The following is a 19,334-nucleotide window of genomic DNA, read 5'->3' on the forward strand; positions in this document are numbered from 1 at the left end:
AGTGGTGTTGGAATTGACCAAAACTTTGGCCGGTAACTGACCCCGTAGGCTGTGCTTCTCCCTGAGGGTACTTCAGCTTTGTTGTCTTTGAAAATAAATGGAGATTGTGGCCCTTTGGAAAGAGCATCTTAACTGAAAAAGCTTACAACATCTGTTTTACCTTGATTATTGAAATTGGGGAGAATTTTTAAAATAGTGGGCTTTACTTTTAAGACATTCATAAAAATTTTGAATGCTACAGCCTGTGCTGCAGGAAATCTTCAAGCTGTGCAGCATAACAGCAAAACAAGTACTAGTTCGTTCGCGTTTGTTTTTTTTTTTTTTTAACAGCCTCTTACCCTTGAATTGCAAGAAGCCAGGAGATATTATCTAAAGGAGCTATGGGGGGAACTATAACCAAGAATCAGAAAAGATATGTTTGTGTGCACACAGAACATCTGAGAGAGAGTCAAGTACATGAGAGAAGGAAAACATACTAAGGCTCCTTTAATGCTGTTCTGGTGTGGGCAGTGGGGAAGAAAAGAATCATAAAATCAATCTTTATGTGTGATCTGATGCCTTGAAATTTGCATTCCTCCAAGCTACCATAAAGTAGACACAATACCGTGTCAGAGAACTGTGCTTAATGCTTCAGTGAGATTAATGATTCATACCTCAAAACCTAGGAATTCCCTGTCAACATTAAAAACTGTACTTTTGTTACATTTTAGAATTGCTGTTCAGCAAGCTCTGAGTGACATATGACTAGCTAAAATCACTGGCTGTTGAACTGAAGTATGGTGTGTATATTTTTTCCTTCATACGTTTCTGTTCCTCTCTCCTATGACCTTACAGGGAGAAAAGGTGGTGAACTAGCCTCAGCAGTTCATGCCTATACTAAAACAGGAGATCCCTACATGAGATCTCTGGTTCAGCACATTCTTGGCCTAGTATCCCATCCTGTACTGAATTTCCTTTATCGCTGGATTTATGATGGAGAGCTAGAGGATACATACCATGAGGTAGTGTATGTGATAGAATAAATATTTTATCTCTGTTGGTTTGCTTTGTGGGAGTATAATCCATGGAAAGCTTAGAAGAGAATTTGGAAAGTAGATTGTGATGGAAACGTATAACATGAGTAAGTAATATATACAGTAACAGCATGAAATGTGACTCTCTTCATGGATTCAGTCAGTGTGATACCTGGAGGTTGCAATGATGCAGTATGTTGTCTTCAGTGAATCATACCCTGGGTCTGTTTATTAGAGACAGAACAGCAGGCTAACAATAGATGCTTGCTTCTGAAGAGAGTCAAAGTCATCTCTATCTTTTCTTGCTTAGTGTAACAGTAGTAATATATGCAGAGTTCTTTGTTTAGAATGCAAGCCTTGTATTTGGAGTAAAGTTCAGAATATTCCATTCTGACTACCTACTGTTATCCTCAACTTCATAAATAACTTCTGTTTGTCAAATTGGGTAGAAGAGGTTTATGGTTCCAGAGTTCCTCTAGAAATTCTACAGTGTTATTTGTTCTGACTTCTGTAACAGCAGTTCTAGTAACTGTCCTTTTTCTTCTTAGAAATGTTTTTATGCGTTTTTAAGCTCTTCCAACTCTTTTTCCTGTCTCCAATCAGTACAGTCTTGTTAAAGAGACATTTTTTTTTGTTCTAAGATGCCAAAAAATCATTTTTAAAAATGAATTGAGTACTTCTGAGACACATCTGAGTAATTTTACTTGAGTGTGAAATATGCTGTCTGATTTCTGAAATTGTCCATCTAGGTCAAAATTAACATGAGTACAAATATCACCCACAGTTGATCTTTAAGGTCAACATTAGGAGACTTGTGTGAAATGTCTATGAATCTTTATGGCTAGAAGTGTAAAATAGATTTTACTTTTTTCCCAGTTACTCCTCAGACATTTCCTCAGTTGTCTTTTTTTTTGTTTTTATATCATCCATTAGCTTTCACCTCTTTGTTTAAAAATTCACATGTGCACTGTAAGAGTGTTCGTAATACTGAAAATCACTGTTGGATGTGGTATGCTGAAAGCTACAATTTTCATACCTTAGACACAGTTTTTGAACAAAGACAATTGGCTGTTCTTGGTGGAAATGGTATTTGGAAGCAGTGAAGAAAGTTCTTGTCCAAAAAAAGGGTATCTTGTTTGGCAGGATGAGGACAGAATCCATCCACAAGTCATTTTGACAAAACTAACTATGTAGTTTTAGTTTCTTACAAATGAAAGTATTCTCTTGTGTGGAGTTGAGAGACCTTAGCATTTGATCACTAGTTCAGTTGCATGATTTCTTGGGGGGGTTTTGTTGTTGTTTTTGTCTTTTTTCTGCAATTCTGCATCTATTAAAATAGGAGAAAATCCAGAGGGGATTGAGTAAAAATAGAACCAGTAAAATAAAAGCATATTATATTTTGAACTTTATCTCCTACCCTAACTGTATAACTAATTGGCAGAAAATGGTATACACTTCTGTATTTAATAGTGAAGGATTTACAGATAGTACACTTTGCCCTAAGGTAGTCAAGGTTTCATAACGTACAGAGGAGACTAAATTATGTGAGCTGTTCTTTAACTTTATTCTTCAGAGTTCATATTTGTCAACATAAAACTTGCATACCAATTGTCAGGACAGCGCTCCATGTTAGCTATGAAAAAAATATTTTTTGCTTTTTTAGTTAAAAGAACAACTCAGAATATTTTTACCATTTTCTGAATGCAGAAATGGAAGAGTAGGGGAGAGTGTTTACGTTCATCTTTTGTTTTTTACATTTATTTCAATCTACAGTTTTTTGTGGCTTCAGATCCTACAGTTAAAACTGATCGCTTGTGGCATGACAAATACACTTTGAGGAAATCAATGATCCCTTCTTTTATTACAATGGAGCAATCAAAAAAGGTATGAATTCAAAAGTTAATCTTCTTACGATTTGTTTGCCCTATGCTGCTGTTTAGATTCCATTAAGAAAACAGAGACTAAATTTAAGAATAAATAATCGTCTTAAGAATTTTGGAATTGTTTGCTGAAGAAGACTCTAAGACTGTTTCTCCTTTCCATTCACTAACTGATAAATTTTGTTTCAGGAGATCTCAAAGGGGGAAAAGAAGTTTGTGTTAAAACCTTTTTGTGTTAGCATTGAAGTTCTGGATTCTTTTGATGGGGATTGTGAAACTAAGAGCACAGAAAGATGACAAAATATCCTATTGTTCTGGTGATTGTGGGTGGCTTTTTTGTTTGGTCAGGTGGGGTTTTTTCCTCATATGCAAATCACTTTAAAAAAAAAATCCTTTTTTATTCAGGTCCTGCTAATAGGAAAATCCATAAACTTCTTGCATCAAGTTTGTCATGATCAAACTCCATCCACAAAGATGATTACTGTGGCAAAATCTGCAGAGTCTTCAAAAGATGGTAGAGTATCAGTGTTGGTCAGCTTCTTCCCTTCGAACTGAGCTCTGTGCAATATGTGGTTTAGACTGTAAACTGACATTTTGGATAGTGGGGTGGAAAGGAGTACAAAAGTCCCATCTGCCCTAAAATACAGGTATTTCAATGGATGCTTGCATTTTACAAAATATGCATGAAGATGCATATGTGTAATTTTCTTTTCTTAATTTGATAGTTTGCTGGATGGTTGTTAATGTACCGGGTTTCAGAATGAAACCATTCAGAAACCAGCCTGCCTTCAGCTGACCTTTGTTGAGAGGGCTGGGTTGGGGGTGAGGATATTCTAAATTCTTACTGCAGCATTCAAGTACTTGTGACTTCTTATCAAATACACTGCATCATATGATTCTATAATAATACTGAATTAATTCTGTGATTAAAAAATAATAAATAATCAATCAATTGTAAATAAGAGAATGAGCAGTAAAAACAGGCAGGACAAAAGCCTTTCTGTAAATGCACTCTACCACTATAGTATGTCCAAAGAAAATTGAGTATGTGGAAAGTTAGTAAAATCCTTTTTGAAGATTTCTTAAAATTGGGGTTGCTAGCTGTTGAAAGTTAAACCAAAACTTAACTATCAGAATTCCTTCAGGTTATTTCTTTCTATTTAGAAGAGATTTCAGTTTTAATGAATAAGAATTTATACCGTATTTGTGATTATTCTTTGGTGGCATAGTCTCTGCAGGGAAATTAACATTGTTGTGATGAAAGATAGCAACTAATAAACATCTAAACCAGGAGACTTTATGTATAAATACTAAGCAGAGAAGGTAAGGTAATGTGTAAGATGCTCCTACACCTGGGAGAAAAGACAACTTGCTTTCTTCTGGTGAAGGTGATATTTTTACTGCCATAACTTCTTTTTATAACACATTTAATATATCAAAGAGAGTGTAACTGTTAAGATGTAGATCACTAGGATAATTTCTCTGCTGCGATTTTGTACGTAGTTTCTAGAAGTATAATGATGTCCTACTCCTGCTAGTATATCTGGCTTCTGCCAAGAGAAGAGTTATCTAAACATTAGTTTTTCTGTCAAATTCTTTACCTAGTTTTCTAAGAACATGCTTCTTTGCAGTTTTTTTTGACATCTTGTACAATGTTTCTATTGTACATATTGTACTATAATTTTCTATTATTCTTGTAGTCAAATGACTTTATTATATATAACTTTGAAGCTTGGTTTTGTCAGATTGTCTCCCCCCACCCCCAATGACCTTTGGATTAGTTTTCATATTAACTCTTCACAGCATGGACTTTTAGCAGGAGAACCTCCATGAAAGACATTCTTATAATAATATCCCATTCATGTCTGCAAGAATATTTAATCTAATAATGTGGTTTTTGTACCATGCGCAGTGCTTGCCTAGTGAAAGATGTGCTTGAAGTGTAGAGAGGGGTTGGGGTTAAGTGAATAACAGCTGTAAATGCATTTGAACCATCATGCTGCCAGTTACTCCTGAAAAAGGCGAAAACATTCTTTGGCTATACTACTTTCACCACTTTACACAGCATTTATGACCATGCTTTTCCAATATTTTTTTTTAATTTGCACTTGTTTCTCTCTCCTTCATTGAATGGAAGATCTGCACAAATACAGGTTCGCTAGTATGTAGAGGATGAGAGCTTCTAAGCAAGTACATTATCTTAAGTGCTGAGAATACCTGTTTCAGACAGAAGTGTAGTTTTAGAAATGGATGTTATCCACTATATCTGCAGTGTGTTGAAGGTGTGCTGAGCTTATGGACTGCAGCCTGAATACCTCATAGTATTGCACTGCCTTAATTCTGCATGAAACTGCATTTGTATTGGGGGCATTTTACCCATTCAATCCAGAAAGAACATTCTGTGTCAGTGATGTTGAAAATGCATCCTGTTGTCCTGGTTTGTGCCATCTGATAATATCCTGAGAGTCCTTTCAGATAATTACTTATAATAAGACAATGGAAAGCTAGGATGCCAGCCTGAATTCTGGATGTTTTTTCTCATTTTAAAACTGACTGTTTCATGGGTCTGGCTGTATTTTTTATTTCTTTAATTTAGTTTGGAACCTTAGCTCTCATGTTTCCCCAGGTTCCATTTGTTGCTGAAGTCATCATGATGTAAAAAAATGAACATGTATTAAAACAGGAAGTCAGAGATGAAGAACTGTGTAGAAGTTGATCATCTTGCTTGACAGGGAATTGTAGTAGGCACTTGGGGAAGAAGGACAGTTAAAAAAGCAGATAAAATGATCCCAGCTCCAACCTCTAGCTGTCCAAAGTTTGGGAACTTCTGAACCAGGAGTGACATGAGACCAGTATGTTCAATAGCAACTCATGGACCTGTCTGTCAGTGATTTTTGCCAGACCCTTTCTCGACCCATTTCTGGCTTTTCAGTGTCCTGAGATAACTTTGTACAACTTTACAAACTTGTGCTTAGGCCTCTTGTTTGTTGATGTAGGCAACCTTTTTGGTAGTTTTGCATGTCAAACAGGGATGTTGCATCACCTATGCTGGAATGCGTGTATGCAGAGATGGTGTTACAGCTACACATGTAAACTTGATTTTTCTGGTCTCAGAGATGAAGGGCTGTGGCCAGGTCACTTCCCTCAAGGCAAGCTGGCAAGAGTACTAAGGAGAGGGGAAAGACTTTTTTTTTTCTGCTTGGAATAACAAGAAGTTGAGACTGGTTCATGTGTCCTCAGCCATAGTTACTGACTTATACATGCTCACCCCTACTTGAATGGAGGCAGGACCAGCATGTGTGACTTGGTAGGCTTGCCATAGGCAAACTGGGCAATTGCCTGTTGCCTATTGGTTTTGCCTGTGCCTTGAGCCAGTCCTAGGCCCAATCCCTGTGTCCAGTAGCTGAGGGTATTAGCTCATAACTCTTTCTGGGTTGGCTTGTTCCCTCTTTTGCTTTACCCGTTAGGCTCGCAGCATCTTGTGGAAGGACACTTGCAGGAACAAATAATTGGGGTATCATAACTTACTGTGTTCTGTCTATGAAACTCCTCTTTTAGCATTTTTTTCCCCTTCCAGAAGTTCCTTCTTCTGAAGCCAGCAGTGAAGCCATGTGGCAGATCAGATGGCTGGTACCGCTGTGCATGCAAGCAGCCACACTTGAACCCATCTTTGGAAGACAGCAGTTGAGGACAGGATCTGCTGATGGGGAAAAATTAGATGAAAGTCAGAATTGATTGGACTTTCTTGTGCTGTACCAGTGAGACAAATACAAACAGATCTTTTTCCCAGCATGGGAACACTGCTGCATGCTTCCTTACCTGAGCAATGCAAGAACTGCTTTGTTAAATTACACCAGATCTCTGCTTGGATCAGAGTGAGCAGAGACCTTGGTGAGCTCTCTCGCTGTCCTGGTTTGTTGTCAGTGACTGGAACGGGGAATTTGAGGATTCCCTTACTGCAGGCTGTATTAATTCTCACATCTCCTAAGCTTGATGTATGTTACTTGACTAAGTAATATTCTAGTGTAGGGATTTTGAGTACAGCAGTGTGTTACACAAGTGTCATCTCTTTGCCATCTCTGCATATGCTTGCACTTTTGGTGTCTTATGGAGAGCTTCACAGGTTACTGAATGAGAGTTTGGAAACCTCAGAGAATGTCATTGAACCAGACACTGTGAGGTTTCCCTCATTAAAGAGTGACTTCTTCATTTGAACCAATGTTTACTTCTTCAGTTTAAAAGCATTTTATTAATTGAAGCTGAATCTCATCAGAACAACATGAAACTGGTTTTAATTTTTCCTGTCTGCAGTACAGGTTGGAACTAATCCTGGAGAAGGCAGTGCACTATCTTATACTAATTTGCTACCTGAATCTTCATTTTTTACCTTTAGAGCAATAGTTGTGTAATTAAAAATTGTTGGAAGTGCGAGTATATCCTTTAATGCTGAATCTTAACAGAAGTTGGCAGTCCAGTATTTGGAGTTTTGCTCCATGTTGCCTGAAGAGGCCAGATTTCTTGATATCTCGTTACAGCCTTATTGCAGTCACTTTCTTAATAAGCTTGTTGTAGAAAACAGTGAAATATGCTTCCTGCTAAAGGGCAGTGTCCTACTTTCTGCCCTGTAATTGCCATGCATTAAAGGTGGAGAAGAAAACATCGGGTTGCTGGATGTCCCTCAGATAGCACAAGCATGTTCCCTCACTCATTCTGGCTTATATGTGGGAGCTCTCTTCTGTTGAATATTCTGACCGATTCTTTTATTTCTTCCCCCCACCCTTAGAAGTGACTTCTGATTTAGATTGCCCCCAGCAAAGCTTATCCCTAACTCTGAGCTTTTAGATCTCTTTCAAATTAATTTATTCTGTAAATTGTAGTATTTCAGCAAGCTAAAAAAGAATCACTTTCTGTGTGAAAGTGATTAAATAATGAGCCGTTATTGGAAAGTTCAGTCTGGGCACAAATTAAAAGTAATAATGTTGAAGTATGGGCTGCTTTAGATTTGCTTTCACTTTGCCTATGCCAAATGTATAATATAGCAGAAGCAGACTAAATAGCAATTTCTCTGCTTGTATGTTTCAATTCCAAAGCTTGTTTGCCTCAGTTTTGGAAAAGTACTAATTTAATTTTCACTTTTGTTTTTTAGCTGGTGATTTGTTCACAGATCTGGAAAATGCATTTCAAGAGAAAATTGATGCAGCTTATTTTGAGACCAGCAAATACCTGCTGGATGTTCTCAATAAGAAGTACAATTTACTGGAACACATGCAGGCCATGAGGCGCTACTTACTACTTGGTCAAGGAGACTTTATCAGGCATTTAATGGACTTGCTCAAGTAAGAGAGTAGGAAGGGTAATTATGCTGAATTTCTGATGCTTGCAAATGTGCATGATCAGCACAGAAACTGTTTTGCTTTTGGAAGAGGACCCTTTAAGTATCTTATTACTCAAAGGTTTCATTGAACAACTTTTAAATTCTATTTTGGGTTTAATTTCTTCGACCCTGAGGCTTAAATTTTGTTCTTCCTTTTGGTATGAAGTGTATACAGTACCACTTCAGAATGTCTTGAAAAGTTGCACTAATATAGATATCTTTACGCTGACCCTGTGACAGCCTTGAGGATGTCAGCACTTCTCTCGCTCCTGTCAGCAAGTTTAAGCAGAAAAGTTCTGTTGCTCTTGATGCCACTAGTTAGCATTGCTGTGAATGTTGGGCTTCTATATTTTGGAGGTGTTTGGTCCAAAACATTTTGTCAACACCCCTCTGCATTTTTTAAAAATGTAATTGATGCCTCACCCGCCTCTATATTAAGCACTCAGGTGCACCCAGAAGTATCGGTTTCAGTTCTTGAAGTGTATTTGCAAGCTCACTGTTTTTATATGCTGGTGCTACTGATGAAACTTAGTCTATCAAAAATGTCCTTTACAAAGCTTTCCTTTGGCCTAGAAGGGAGGCTTTGTAATAGAGCTTCCACTACCTTGTTTGTGAGTCAAAATCAACATTGTTTGGTGATGAATTGTACATGACCATGCTTTTTTAACTGAAAATTAGTGTGAAGCGGAATAAGGTTGATTTGTGGAGTCAGTATTGCATTTGAGGCAGTAGTAGTGAGGGGCTTTCCAGTACTGATCATGGGGGAGAGGAGTAGTGCAAGGTGGTTGTTACTGGCATGTTGCAACTCTTTGGAAAGTTTAAGCTGCATGGATGTGGTGAATTTGTGTGCTTCTGCCAGCACTTCTAAGCCCGTGAGATGGATATCAGTAAGTCTCTCAAAACTGAAATGAAATTATGGTTTAATGTGTTAATCACATAATGTGCCTCATTTTAGATATGAATGCAACTCAAATTACAGAATAGTTATGCTAGAAATCCTGGTAACTTCAAATCCCTGGCGTTAACCGAGGATGAAGTTACTCCTCATGCTGATGGTCAGGTGTATAGCTGCATATGAATAGACATGTTCTGCTCAAATATTTTGCCTATTGGTTTTCTTCATGGTTAAGACTGAAAGAGTTAATACGAGAGGTTTTGAAAGTCTGTCAGAAAAGTGTTTTACTGTGTGCTGCAGTTACTACCAAACTGCTGCTGCAGAATACCTCAGTAATATGCCATGACTGTTTGTTTCATAACCATCAGGCCAGAGCTTGCGCGACCAGCTACAACCTTATATCAGCATAATCTCACTGGAATCCTTGAAACAGCGGTGAGGGCAACTAATGCCCAGTTTGATAATCCTGAGATTCTCAAACGACTGGATGTTCGACTTCTGGAGGTCTGTTGCATCATGGTGACTATGACCTGAAACATACCCTTTTTTGTGTGTGTGTATACATGCAGACGTATATGTGAAACAAAATTATCATGTGTATAAGTAAATACATTCACACGCCTTTCCATTGAAGTCTACTTTGAATTATGTAAACCTCATTTAATAAGTCTTCTCTTCTTTTCCCATTTCCTGCCTATTGTCTATTTGTATATCAAGCTGTTTCATTGACAATACGAAGTTGGGTATTTGGGGGTCTAACAGTAACTATTTGTATATCAAGCTGTGGGTTTACAACCATTTCATTGACAATACGGAGTATTTGGGGTCTAACAGTAATTGATGCTGGTGGCCCTGATTTGAGGTTCTGCAAACAGCTCCTCCTGCTGTTGCTCTTACAAGCATCTGGGGGGTGATTTCTTTGTCACCAGTAGTTACAAAGAGTGAAGCAATGAAAGTGCATTTCATGAAGGAGACCTCTGCTAAGAAACTTGAGTTAATGAGAAAGCTCCAGTCCCAGACGCGGGAGTTATCTGATGAACTGTAACATCTGAATTAAGTCTATATCTTAGATTGAGTCTAAGAAGTTTTTCCTTCCCTTCCTTTACTAGCTCCAATGGAAAAACTTTGACAAACATGAACATTTGGGTGAGATGAATCACACCCTTGTGTCAAACTTTGATTTGTTTTTGCTTGATCTACTACTTTCGACAAGGAACTCCCTGTGTCTCAAATTGATGTGGATGCTTGTTTTTTCACAGGCTGTCGAGAATGGAAGAGTATGCAAGAGTTGGTCTTCAGCACTAGTATGCTCTGATTATACACTGAAAGTAGCATATTTTTTTAATACAGGTATCTCCTGGGGACACTGGATGGGATGTCTTCAGCTTGGACTATCACGTTGATGGACCAATAGCAACGGTAATGTCATATACTGCTGGCTGTGAACATGTCACAGACACTGAATTGAATTGCTAAATATTTTTTTATTGAGATAACTTTTTTTTTGTTTTATTTTGGAGTGTAAGATCAGAGAGACCTCTTTTTTTGGCATCTAAGATGCACCCACTGTATAAACAGTAGAGCAAAAATCTCAATTCTTATAAATTAATTGAGAGTGATGAAAAGCTACATTTAAAACAATCATTACTGAAAATCAGTAACTCATTTGTTCCAGCAGACCTTTTAGCAAGTATTTAATAAATAGAATGCTCCTCTTCTATTATTATTAGTCTGTGGCTGCTAATTTGGGATAATTTGCAAGGAACTGAAGAAGGTATTTGAGGAGAACCTATTTGTACCGTCTAAATGAAATTTGATAGCTAGTGTTCATTAGCACTACTGAGAAAATAGCTGCAGTATTGATCAGAATGCATTTAGACTCTATAAAGAACTTGTAAATAACTGTTTTTAAACAGTGTGTCAAGATATGAGTCTGACTGGCAGAAGGAATTTTTATATGTAGTCTGAAAAGAGTGAAATGCTTAGACTTCATCATGTTCACCCCTTCTCTTACTTCCTGCAGTGTCTTGTGCCTACTTGAATGTTAGGTAACAGTTCAGCTTTTGAAGGATCTTTCCAAAAGCTCTGGGGTTTCCAGGAATTTTGTTTTGATGATATTTAACAATAAACTGTATGGGTCAGATAGGATGGACTGTGAAGAGGTCCTTGGTCCTTCAGAACACATGGTATGTCTATTAATTTATACTGATATTTTGTTTGTTTTGTAGGTATTTACACGTGAGTGCATGAGCCACTATCTAAGAGTATTTAATTTCCTTTGGAGAGCAAAGCGAATGGAGTATATTCTTACTGATATATGGAAAGGGCACATGTGCAATGCAAAGCTGCTGAAAAGCATACCAGGTGAGAGAGGCCCAAATGGATGACATATTTGTAAACTGAATTTAGAGAACTGCATCTTATTTTCAGCTGGAGGGGGGAGTTTGTTGGGACAGATGAATTTTATATTTTGTGGCTCCTCTTGATTAATGGTACATGACGATGAAGATAAAATAACGTTATTGTAAATGGAAGTTTCCTGCTTCTTGTTTTACTTAATCCTTGGTTGTGAGTTTTTGTAGCAGTGAGCAAATGAAACATCCCATGTCTCTGGAAAAAGACTGTTACTTTTCTATCCCCTCTTATTCATTTTCCTTGATGCCTTACTATCTGTATCCTGTGTCTCCCTCTTTCTTGTGCTGGAAGTAGTAAGTCTCACACATAGACACTTCTGAATTTATTAGTTTTACCTTCACTCATTCCCTGTGCTTTTGTTTAGCACACAGAGGAGGGTGAGGATGAGAAGAGAAACAGATGTTTGAGAAGAAATAGGAAAGCTCTTAATTGTAGTGGCTCTGGTGTATGTTTAATAGACTGAGACTTTTCGATCCTGCTTCTCGGCTGAGAATATACTCATACTTGTGAGCATCTGTACTGGCTCACTCTTGACTTTTTTAACCTATCTATTTTCTCTCAGTAAAAAATAGCTATTGAGGGTTACGCTTCTCTGTGGCACAGTAATATTTACAAAGATAGATTTGTGTTTTTATAATTAGGAACTCTTTGGTGTGTGGCAGTAGACACCTTGGCCTCAGAAGGTTACTGGGAAAGAAGCTCTTGTGAAGTCTGCTCTAGTGTACAAGGCTGATCTCTGGAACTGCACAGGATGACTAGGTTTCTTTATGCTTCTGTGAGATAGGATTTGGTCTGCTGTCATTTCCCTGTCCCAGATAAGTGCTTGTTTGATTCAAAACCAGTGGTCTATTGCGTTCTTGCTTTCTGTTCCCTTTGAGAGTAGGGTGCAGTTAACAGATTTTATTCTCATCACCTGAGGGTCTTCAGGCTGGAACTGCCTCCATTGCTAGGGTTTTATTTGTTGTTTTGTTCTCCAGAGGAAGTTTGGGGTTTTTCTTCCTTTCTTCCCCCCCGCCCCTGCACACCACGCCCCCTACCCCTTTGGGAGGCCTTTCTTATGCTTTGCCACGGTGCAGTCTTCTGTAGGTAAAAGCCCAGTTGCTTGTTGCCATTAGGTTTTGCTGTGTTTTAAGTAATTCAGACATTTAAAATGCTGACCAAACTGTTACAACTGTTGGCCGAAGGAGCCAAGCGTTGCATTTCCCAGTTTGTGCCTCTGTCAAAGGAGAGTATGTTTACAAAGACCTGTACTGCCTTCTGCCCAGAGGGACAGGAGTCTGTCTTTCTCACTGGCATGTCTAGGTTGGAAGCCACCAATACAGTTTTTTCTGAAATACATGGATAGTTTACCCCAGCTCTGATTCATGAAGTAGTAGAACTTGCTTTTATTTTCTCTTTCTCTCCCCCCAAAACAGTGTCTTGCCCTTCCAGTCACAGAGCACCAAATGGAAGACAGTAACTGATAGGAGGAAGCAGCTGCAGGATCTTTTGTTTTTCAGCCACAAAGAGGTAGCATTAACTTTCAAGGATAGCTTCATTTGCAATTCCCAAAAAGTCTTAACAGCCAGGGATTTTAATGTTTTAAAGGAGTACTCCTAGACAGTAGTGTCAAGCTCGCTCTTTTCCTGTCAGTAGTTGGAAGAAAAAACACAGATGTCTCCAACTCACCAGTACTGAAGAACTTCTGTTGTTTAGCCAGCCCTGGAGGTTTGTTTTTTTTTTTTTTCATTGATCCTATTTAAAGTAAATGCAAGATAATGTGTTAGGGATAGCCTTTCTGCAAAGGCATAAGAAATGAAGAACAGAGTAGCACAGAGTAGCTTGTTGTAATATCTATCAGATCATTGGATGGTCCTGTAACGTCCCAAGATAAGAAAATTTTATAGTAGTCTCATGGCTTGTCTGCAGTGGCAAATTACTTTGGCAGCTTCTTAGAAATTACTTTCTCTGTCTGGATATCTGCCTGATTTCAGAAGGCTGAGTATCTTCATTTCAGAGAATTTTTGCAGTTGATGGTAATCTTGATATTCCCCTTCTGCAACAGAGGTACCTTCTCCTACAGGTGGGCAGCTGAGGTCATTAGTGACTTGCCTGTGGACTCTATCATGGATCAGGGAATTGAGCCTGGACTGCATCAGCCACAACTTCCCTACCCCTGTCACAACCACCCTCTCTTTTGGTCTCGGTGTAGCTAAGTAATGCAAAAATACGCTGTCTGGTTTGAAGGCTAATGGTAAGAGTTGTGAGAGGCTTCAGAAGCAACTGCAAATCTGTGGCCTCAGGTTTTTGACCAAAAGAATGCATGGGACATTAACTGTATTTTGGTCTCTTGGGACTGAGGGGGCCTTTTTCACTTGTGATACTCATCAAGTTTCCAGCACTGTCTGAGAACAGTCAGTGTCATCTTTGCTCACGTTTTCTAGGAGTTAATTGTGCAATGTTCTTTGCTTATCTGTTACCAGCCAGTGTTGCTGCTACCATCCAAGATTAGTGGCTATTTTCTAAAGTATTCAATTTGGTAGAAAAAAGTTTACCAAGCTGGTTTGATGGCTGTGCGTGTCCTTGCAGTCTTTAACATGCCATCTCTTTGGATTTTTTTTACAGAGCTTTCTGGGGTGCTGCATCAGTGTCACGTTCTGGCATCAGAAATGGTCCATTTCATTCATCAAATGCAGTATTACATTACATTTGAGGTATACTCTATCCACCCAATTAGTTGCTTAAAAATGAAGTACTTTTAATATTCTGTGTGTGTTGTGTGTCTTAAATTTCAAAGAGCTTGTCATCTAGCAAATCAAAACAGCCCAATCCTGAATCATTGCTCCAGGTGCTTGAGTGTTCGTGGGATGAACTCTGGAACAAGGTCCAACAAGCACAGGACTTGGATCACATCATTGCAGCTCATGAAGTTTTTCTAGACACAATCATAGCTCGGTGCTTGCTGGATAGCGATTCCAGGGTAGGTCTTCTCCTTCACATTAAATTGTAGCTTTGTGACCTTGGCTTACACATTAGGAACCACCTTCTCTTATGTTGTAGGAGCAAGGGGAAATGTCATTTTTCTTCCTTTGATATAAGACCTTATTATGATAGGCTCTGTACGTACTCCTCAGACACAGTTGACAGATGCTTGTTATAAAACTTGTTACAATGTGGGCCAGTTGGTTTTGGTCCTAAGAAGCTGTATGATTATGCAACAGCGGACTTGGGGCTTTGCAAAACAGTCTCTCCAGCTGTGTGTTTTAAAAAAAAAAAAAAAAAAAAAAATTCAATTTACTCATGTTCTGAAGAATGGTAATAACTTAAAACTCTTCTGCTGTACAACTGTTTCATTGTTTTGTTGCTTAACTGTCTCACAGGTGCTTCTCAACCAGCTTCGAGCTGTTTTTGATCAGATCATTGAGCTCCAGAATGCCCAAGACACAATGTACAGAGCTGCTTTGGAGGAGTTGCAGCTGAGGTTGCAATTTGAAGAGAGGAAAAAACAGCGTGAACTGGAGGTACAGTAAGAATATTACTAGACTGTGAAAACTGAGGCAGATATACTTGTCTTCTGATACATGGAGGATTTTAGATATCATGTAAAGGTACAGGAAAAATGAAAAATGTAGTTGGGACAAATGTAAAAGTCGTCAGCAGTGGCTAGTGAATTCGAACAAAACTGCTGAATGGTGTTTTTCGTTTATCTTGCCCAAAACCTCTAGGTGAGTAGATCTAGTGGGCTTTGGAGGATGAGAAATCTAGGGTACTTTTAGGTGAAGGAAGTGGAAGAGGCTTTAACATTCTGAACTCTTTTGCAAAAACTGCCATAACTCCATGCCTGCCTCCCTGCTGTCAGTCTGTGGGACACACAGTGCTGATGTGAGACTCACCTGCTTTGCTAACCTCAGATTTCTTTCATGTGCTGTACAACCACCAAGGTGACTGGTAGTTTCAATATTAGAGGCTCCATGTTTGGCTTTCTATGGCAATGGTTGGTTTGTATAAACATGGTGGTTTAGCTGGGCAGAAGGTGGCCCAATTAGCAACTTTCATCATGTGATGCTTGACCTCTTAATTCATTTGGTCTCTGTGTAGGGCAAGTGGGGTGTAACTGCGTCAGAAGATGAAGAAGAGAGCAGGAGGATGAAAGAATTTCAAGACTCAATACCCAAAATGTGCTCACAGCTGCGAATACTCACTCACTTTTACCAGGTGCCCCTTAGATTATATTTTTTATTAAAATATGGATGCTGAACTTTGATATGTAGAAATCAATTTCAAATACTGAGTAGGTGTAACTTCTGTATTTGTGTGTGAACTTTGTGGATCTAGGTCTTCATTTTTTGCTTCTGGTGTAATCTGAAAAAAAAAAAAATTCCCTCTTCATTCCACTTTTTCTCACTATCTTTGCAAGTCATTGCTATTAAAGACTGCAGAATGGGTCCTTATTAAGAGCCTAACACTTTGATTTTAAGCGCACTGAGATGGACAGTGGATAAGCTGTTTGGGGGAATGTGCACAGGCTGTTGTCTTTAATGGTAATTATTCTGGCTTTGTCTTAATTTGTTATATCTGATTCTAAAGCTCCCATTTCCCAGAAAAATCAGCTGTTAGATTTCAGGGAAAGCATCCATGAAAGCGATGAAAGGGAGGGACACAGCACTGTGTGCCACAGCAGCCTTTCAGGATTAGACCCCAGGTCAACTGAAAACCAAAATCCTATCCCAACTCATCACTTGACTTTGACACACGACATGATCTTGGTGTAGTATAATATACCTTTTAACTTCTCTTGCTACCTTTGGCCTGCCTGGTTAGGATTTTTGAATAATGTTGATACGGAGTTTGACTTAAAGCTGTAGGGCCTGCTTTCTTGCTTCTTACTATTGATATTTCTTACATCTATCTTTCTTATTTTAATATCCATAAATACACATTCAGACAAATACTAAACATGTAAGCATGCATTGTTCCCCTAGGTAAATGAATGAGGTTGAAATGGTTTTATTGGGTTGTTACCCATGCGTTCGTTTTACATTGTAAGAGTACAATTAGTTCTTTATAGCAGTTACAGTTGTGACTTACTACCTGTACAGCACGTGCAGAGCACTTCCCAGTCCTTCTCTCTGGTGGTTTGCATCAGATCAGTTTCTGTATTGCCTATAGCTTTGCCAAGCTATAGGTAACCTGGATGAAGTGCTGCATTGTCAAAAGCGTTCAGTTCACATGGAAGTTTGAGGGAAAACAGTAGTAGTACACCTAGGCTATAAAATACTGTTGGCTTTTGTTGAGGGCTGTAGAGATCCTGAGCTTTGATGAGAAGACTTCAAATCTGGGAGGAATTTGCTCCTGCGTCTAAATATTGCAGTTCTCCCAGAGGAAAATGGAGCCAAATTCTTTAAGTGTAGGGTGTCAAGAGATTGTAGTTTGTGTGCTCTGCAGTGTTGCTTTAAGTTGGCAACATAGCTTTTTCCTGCTTGGACTGTATTCCTGCTGAGCCCTTCTATGGATTTTCCATGCAGGACTCCGCTGGCCAGCCTTGGTCATCTTTGGAAGTGATGGGGGGGCTCTGTGGGCATGTCCATGTTAGTATTTAGCAGAGATCAGGAATGAGTTCAAGTGAGTCTTCCCATCCTCCCAAAGCCCTCTCCTTTTCTGCATGCTGTAGAGCTCCTGCAGCCTCTTGGCTAGAGCTGAACAGGAGGATGGGTTCAAGAAGCGTACTTCCCGCATGCTGAGTGCAAGTCCCACATAAAAACTGTTCCAAATGTGTGGAGTCTAGCTGTTGGGTCTGTAGCACCGACTGCGCTATGGGGCAGATGCTCTGCTCTGCTGGCGTGCCACTTGCTGCTGGATAACCTACATCAAATACATAGTTTTGAAGCAAGCAGTGGTCTAATGCTGGCCTGGCCTGCGCTGTACGTATAACATGGAAACATGGTGAGGTCTCCTGTTGGCCTGGGTTGGGTCCTGAAGGTGTCCCAGGGGTGGTGGGGCTGCCCTGGGAGGGCTGGGCCAGGGGCACAGGGGCAGCTTCCCTGCAGCCTGAGAGCCTTCAGACAGATGGAGGGTGTTAGCAGGGCATGGATGCCAGCAGTTTAAAAGACTGAGCTGTTTACATTAGAGACTGATGTCCATGGCAGACATTTGAAGATAAAATAAAGCTCTGGGTTTTTGCAGAAAGAATGAATCCAGCTGATAACTGATTTGCTGACAATTGGTATAAATGCTTGTGCTTGCCTCTTCCCAGATTCCCTCTCCCTCCTTGCCAGGCCTGGGCACTACCTGCCATCCCTGTGCAAAACACACGAGTGATGTCTTCTTAGCTGTCTCTTGGGTTTTTCTTTCTCCTTTAGGGAATCGTCCAGCAGTTCTTGGTCTTGCTGACAACCAGTTCTGATGAAAGCCTTCGGTTTCTTAGCTTTAGATTGGACTTCAATGAACATTATAAAGCAAGAGAGCCAAGGCTTCGTGTATCATTGGGCACGAGAGGCAGACGAAGCTCACATATGTGAAACAGCTGCTAAAGACAGCACCTCGGTATCCGAAGGATGTTGAACCTCTTGTTGGACAAGGCAATCAGTGTTGACATCATACAACCAAATCGTGCGTGATCGGTGTCTACCATTTCTGCAGGCAATATGTTTTCAGTCATGTGATTGTGACACTGTATAGCAGAAAGCAAAAAAGTAGGGTTTTTTACACTGACATTTCTAGAGTTACCAGACTAAATGGGCTGATTGAACCTCTTTCAATCAACTTCTTAAATCATCCTTTTAAACAGATGGTAATTTTATTTGAAGCTTTCTGAGCTCTCTCCACTGTAACTTATATCTGTGTCAAGGAAACTGCATCTTTTGTTTATAGAAAGCACCATTTCCTTTTTTAACAAGAAAATAAGAAGGTTATTTTTTCTATATGTACTTGTTCTATTTGAAGAGAGCTTTTGTTAAAGCCAACAGATTAGGACCCAGACCTAATGTTCTTGTTAAGAAGCTATACAGCATTTCATTATGCTGATTTTCAGTGTTGTGATGTGTTTGATTGTGTGAGAAACTTTGTATCAGGAGACATAAACTTATATTTAATTTTTTTGTTGTTTTCAAAGTTAACAAACTGAAATAAAAAGTTCAGTAGGGAAATTCTATGGTTACTGTACAGGAGAAAACTATAGAAGCAGAGCAGGAGCATATCTGTTGCACCTAACATCTAAAAAATGAAGTTAAAGCCTCAGTACTGTGAAAGGAAAGCATTGGTTAAGATTGAATTGAAGGAAATAATTGTTCAAAATCAGATGTGTAGAGACAAACTGACTTGGCTAATGTTGACTTCATTCTCTTCCCTTCCCTATTTTTTCACTGTAAATATTTATATATTGCTGTCCAGATGTTGGGGAGAGGGGGACTCTTCTTCTGCAAAGTTGTCATTATATCAGGTCATTTATTATGTTCCACAAGTGCAAGCTTAGAAAAATAAAACCACAATTATCTTTCAAACAAGTGTTTTGCTTTTTGTAATTGAACAATTACAATTTTTCCATGGGGTAAGAAAGGAGAAGTGTCCAGTTAGGAGTGCATTGATTTACAGTTCCCTACCCATTACAGGATTTTGGTACTAGTCTTGTCTATACTTAGAGTTGTGTGTGATTATTTAATTAACTAGTTAATTACCCTCAGATCAACCATGTCTGTGGCCTTTTTTGCCCTTTGCCATTACTCTGCTTGAACCCCTGGGAAGCAGAGGCACCTCCCAGGCCACACAGGCGAGGCTGCTGT

The 19,334-nt window shown here is 39.1% G+C and overlaps 1 protein-coding gene across 3 annotated transcripts in view; it reads left to right on the forward strand.

The window, feature by feature from the left end:
• Positions 1–19,058, forward strand: part of TUBGCP3 (tubulin gamma complex component 3) — a 58,541-nt gene extending 39,483 nt beyond the window's left edge. For 2 of the 3 annotated variants that reach the window (XM_074815277.1, XM_074815278.1), the window contains 12 exons: positions 835–1,001; positions 2,787–2,897; positions 3,299–3,407; positions 8,040–8,229; positions 9,531–9,666; positions 10,513–10,581; positions 11,391–11,526; positions 14,182–14,270; positions 14,405–14,536; positions 14,937–15,077; positions 15,655–15,771; positions 17,916–19,058. In XM_074815277.1, the coding sequence (XP_074671378.1) occupies positions 835–1,001; positions 2,787–2,897; positions 3,299–3,407; positions 8,040–8,229; positions 9,531–9,666; positions 10,513–10,581; positions 11,391–11,526; positions 14,182–14,270; positions 14,405–14,536; positions 14,937–15,077; positions 15,655–15,771; positions 17,916–18,074 (1,556 nt within the window). In that variant the 3' untranslated portion in view covers positions 18,075–19,058. The remainder of the gene's footprint in view (positions 1–834; positions 1,002–2,786; positions 2,898–3,298; positions 3,408–8,039; positions 8,230–9,530; positions 9,667–10,512; positions 10,582–11,390; positions 11,527–14,181; positions 14,271–14,404; positions 14,537–14,936; positions 15,078–15,654; positions 15,772–17,915) is intronic. The other variant, XM_074815279.1, reaches the window with a different exon arrangement.
• Positions 19,059–19,334: the final 276 nt, after the last annotated feature.

This window comes from Strix aluco, chromosome 2 (genome assembly GCF_031877795.1).
Source record: "Strix aluco isolate bStrAlu1 chromosome 2, bStrAlu1.hap1, whole genome shotgun sequence".
NCBI classification, from domain to species: Eukaryota; Metazoa; Chordata; class Aves; order Strigiformes; family Strigidae; genus Strix; species Strix aluco.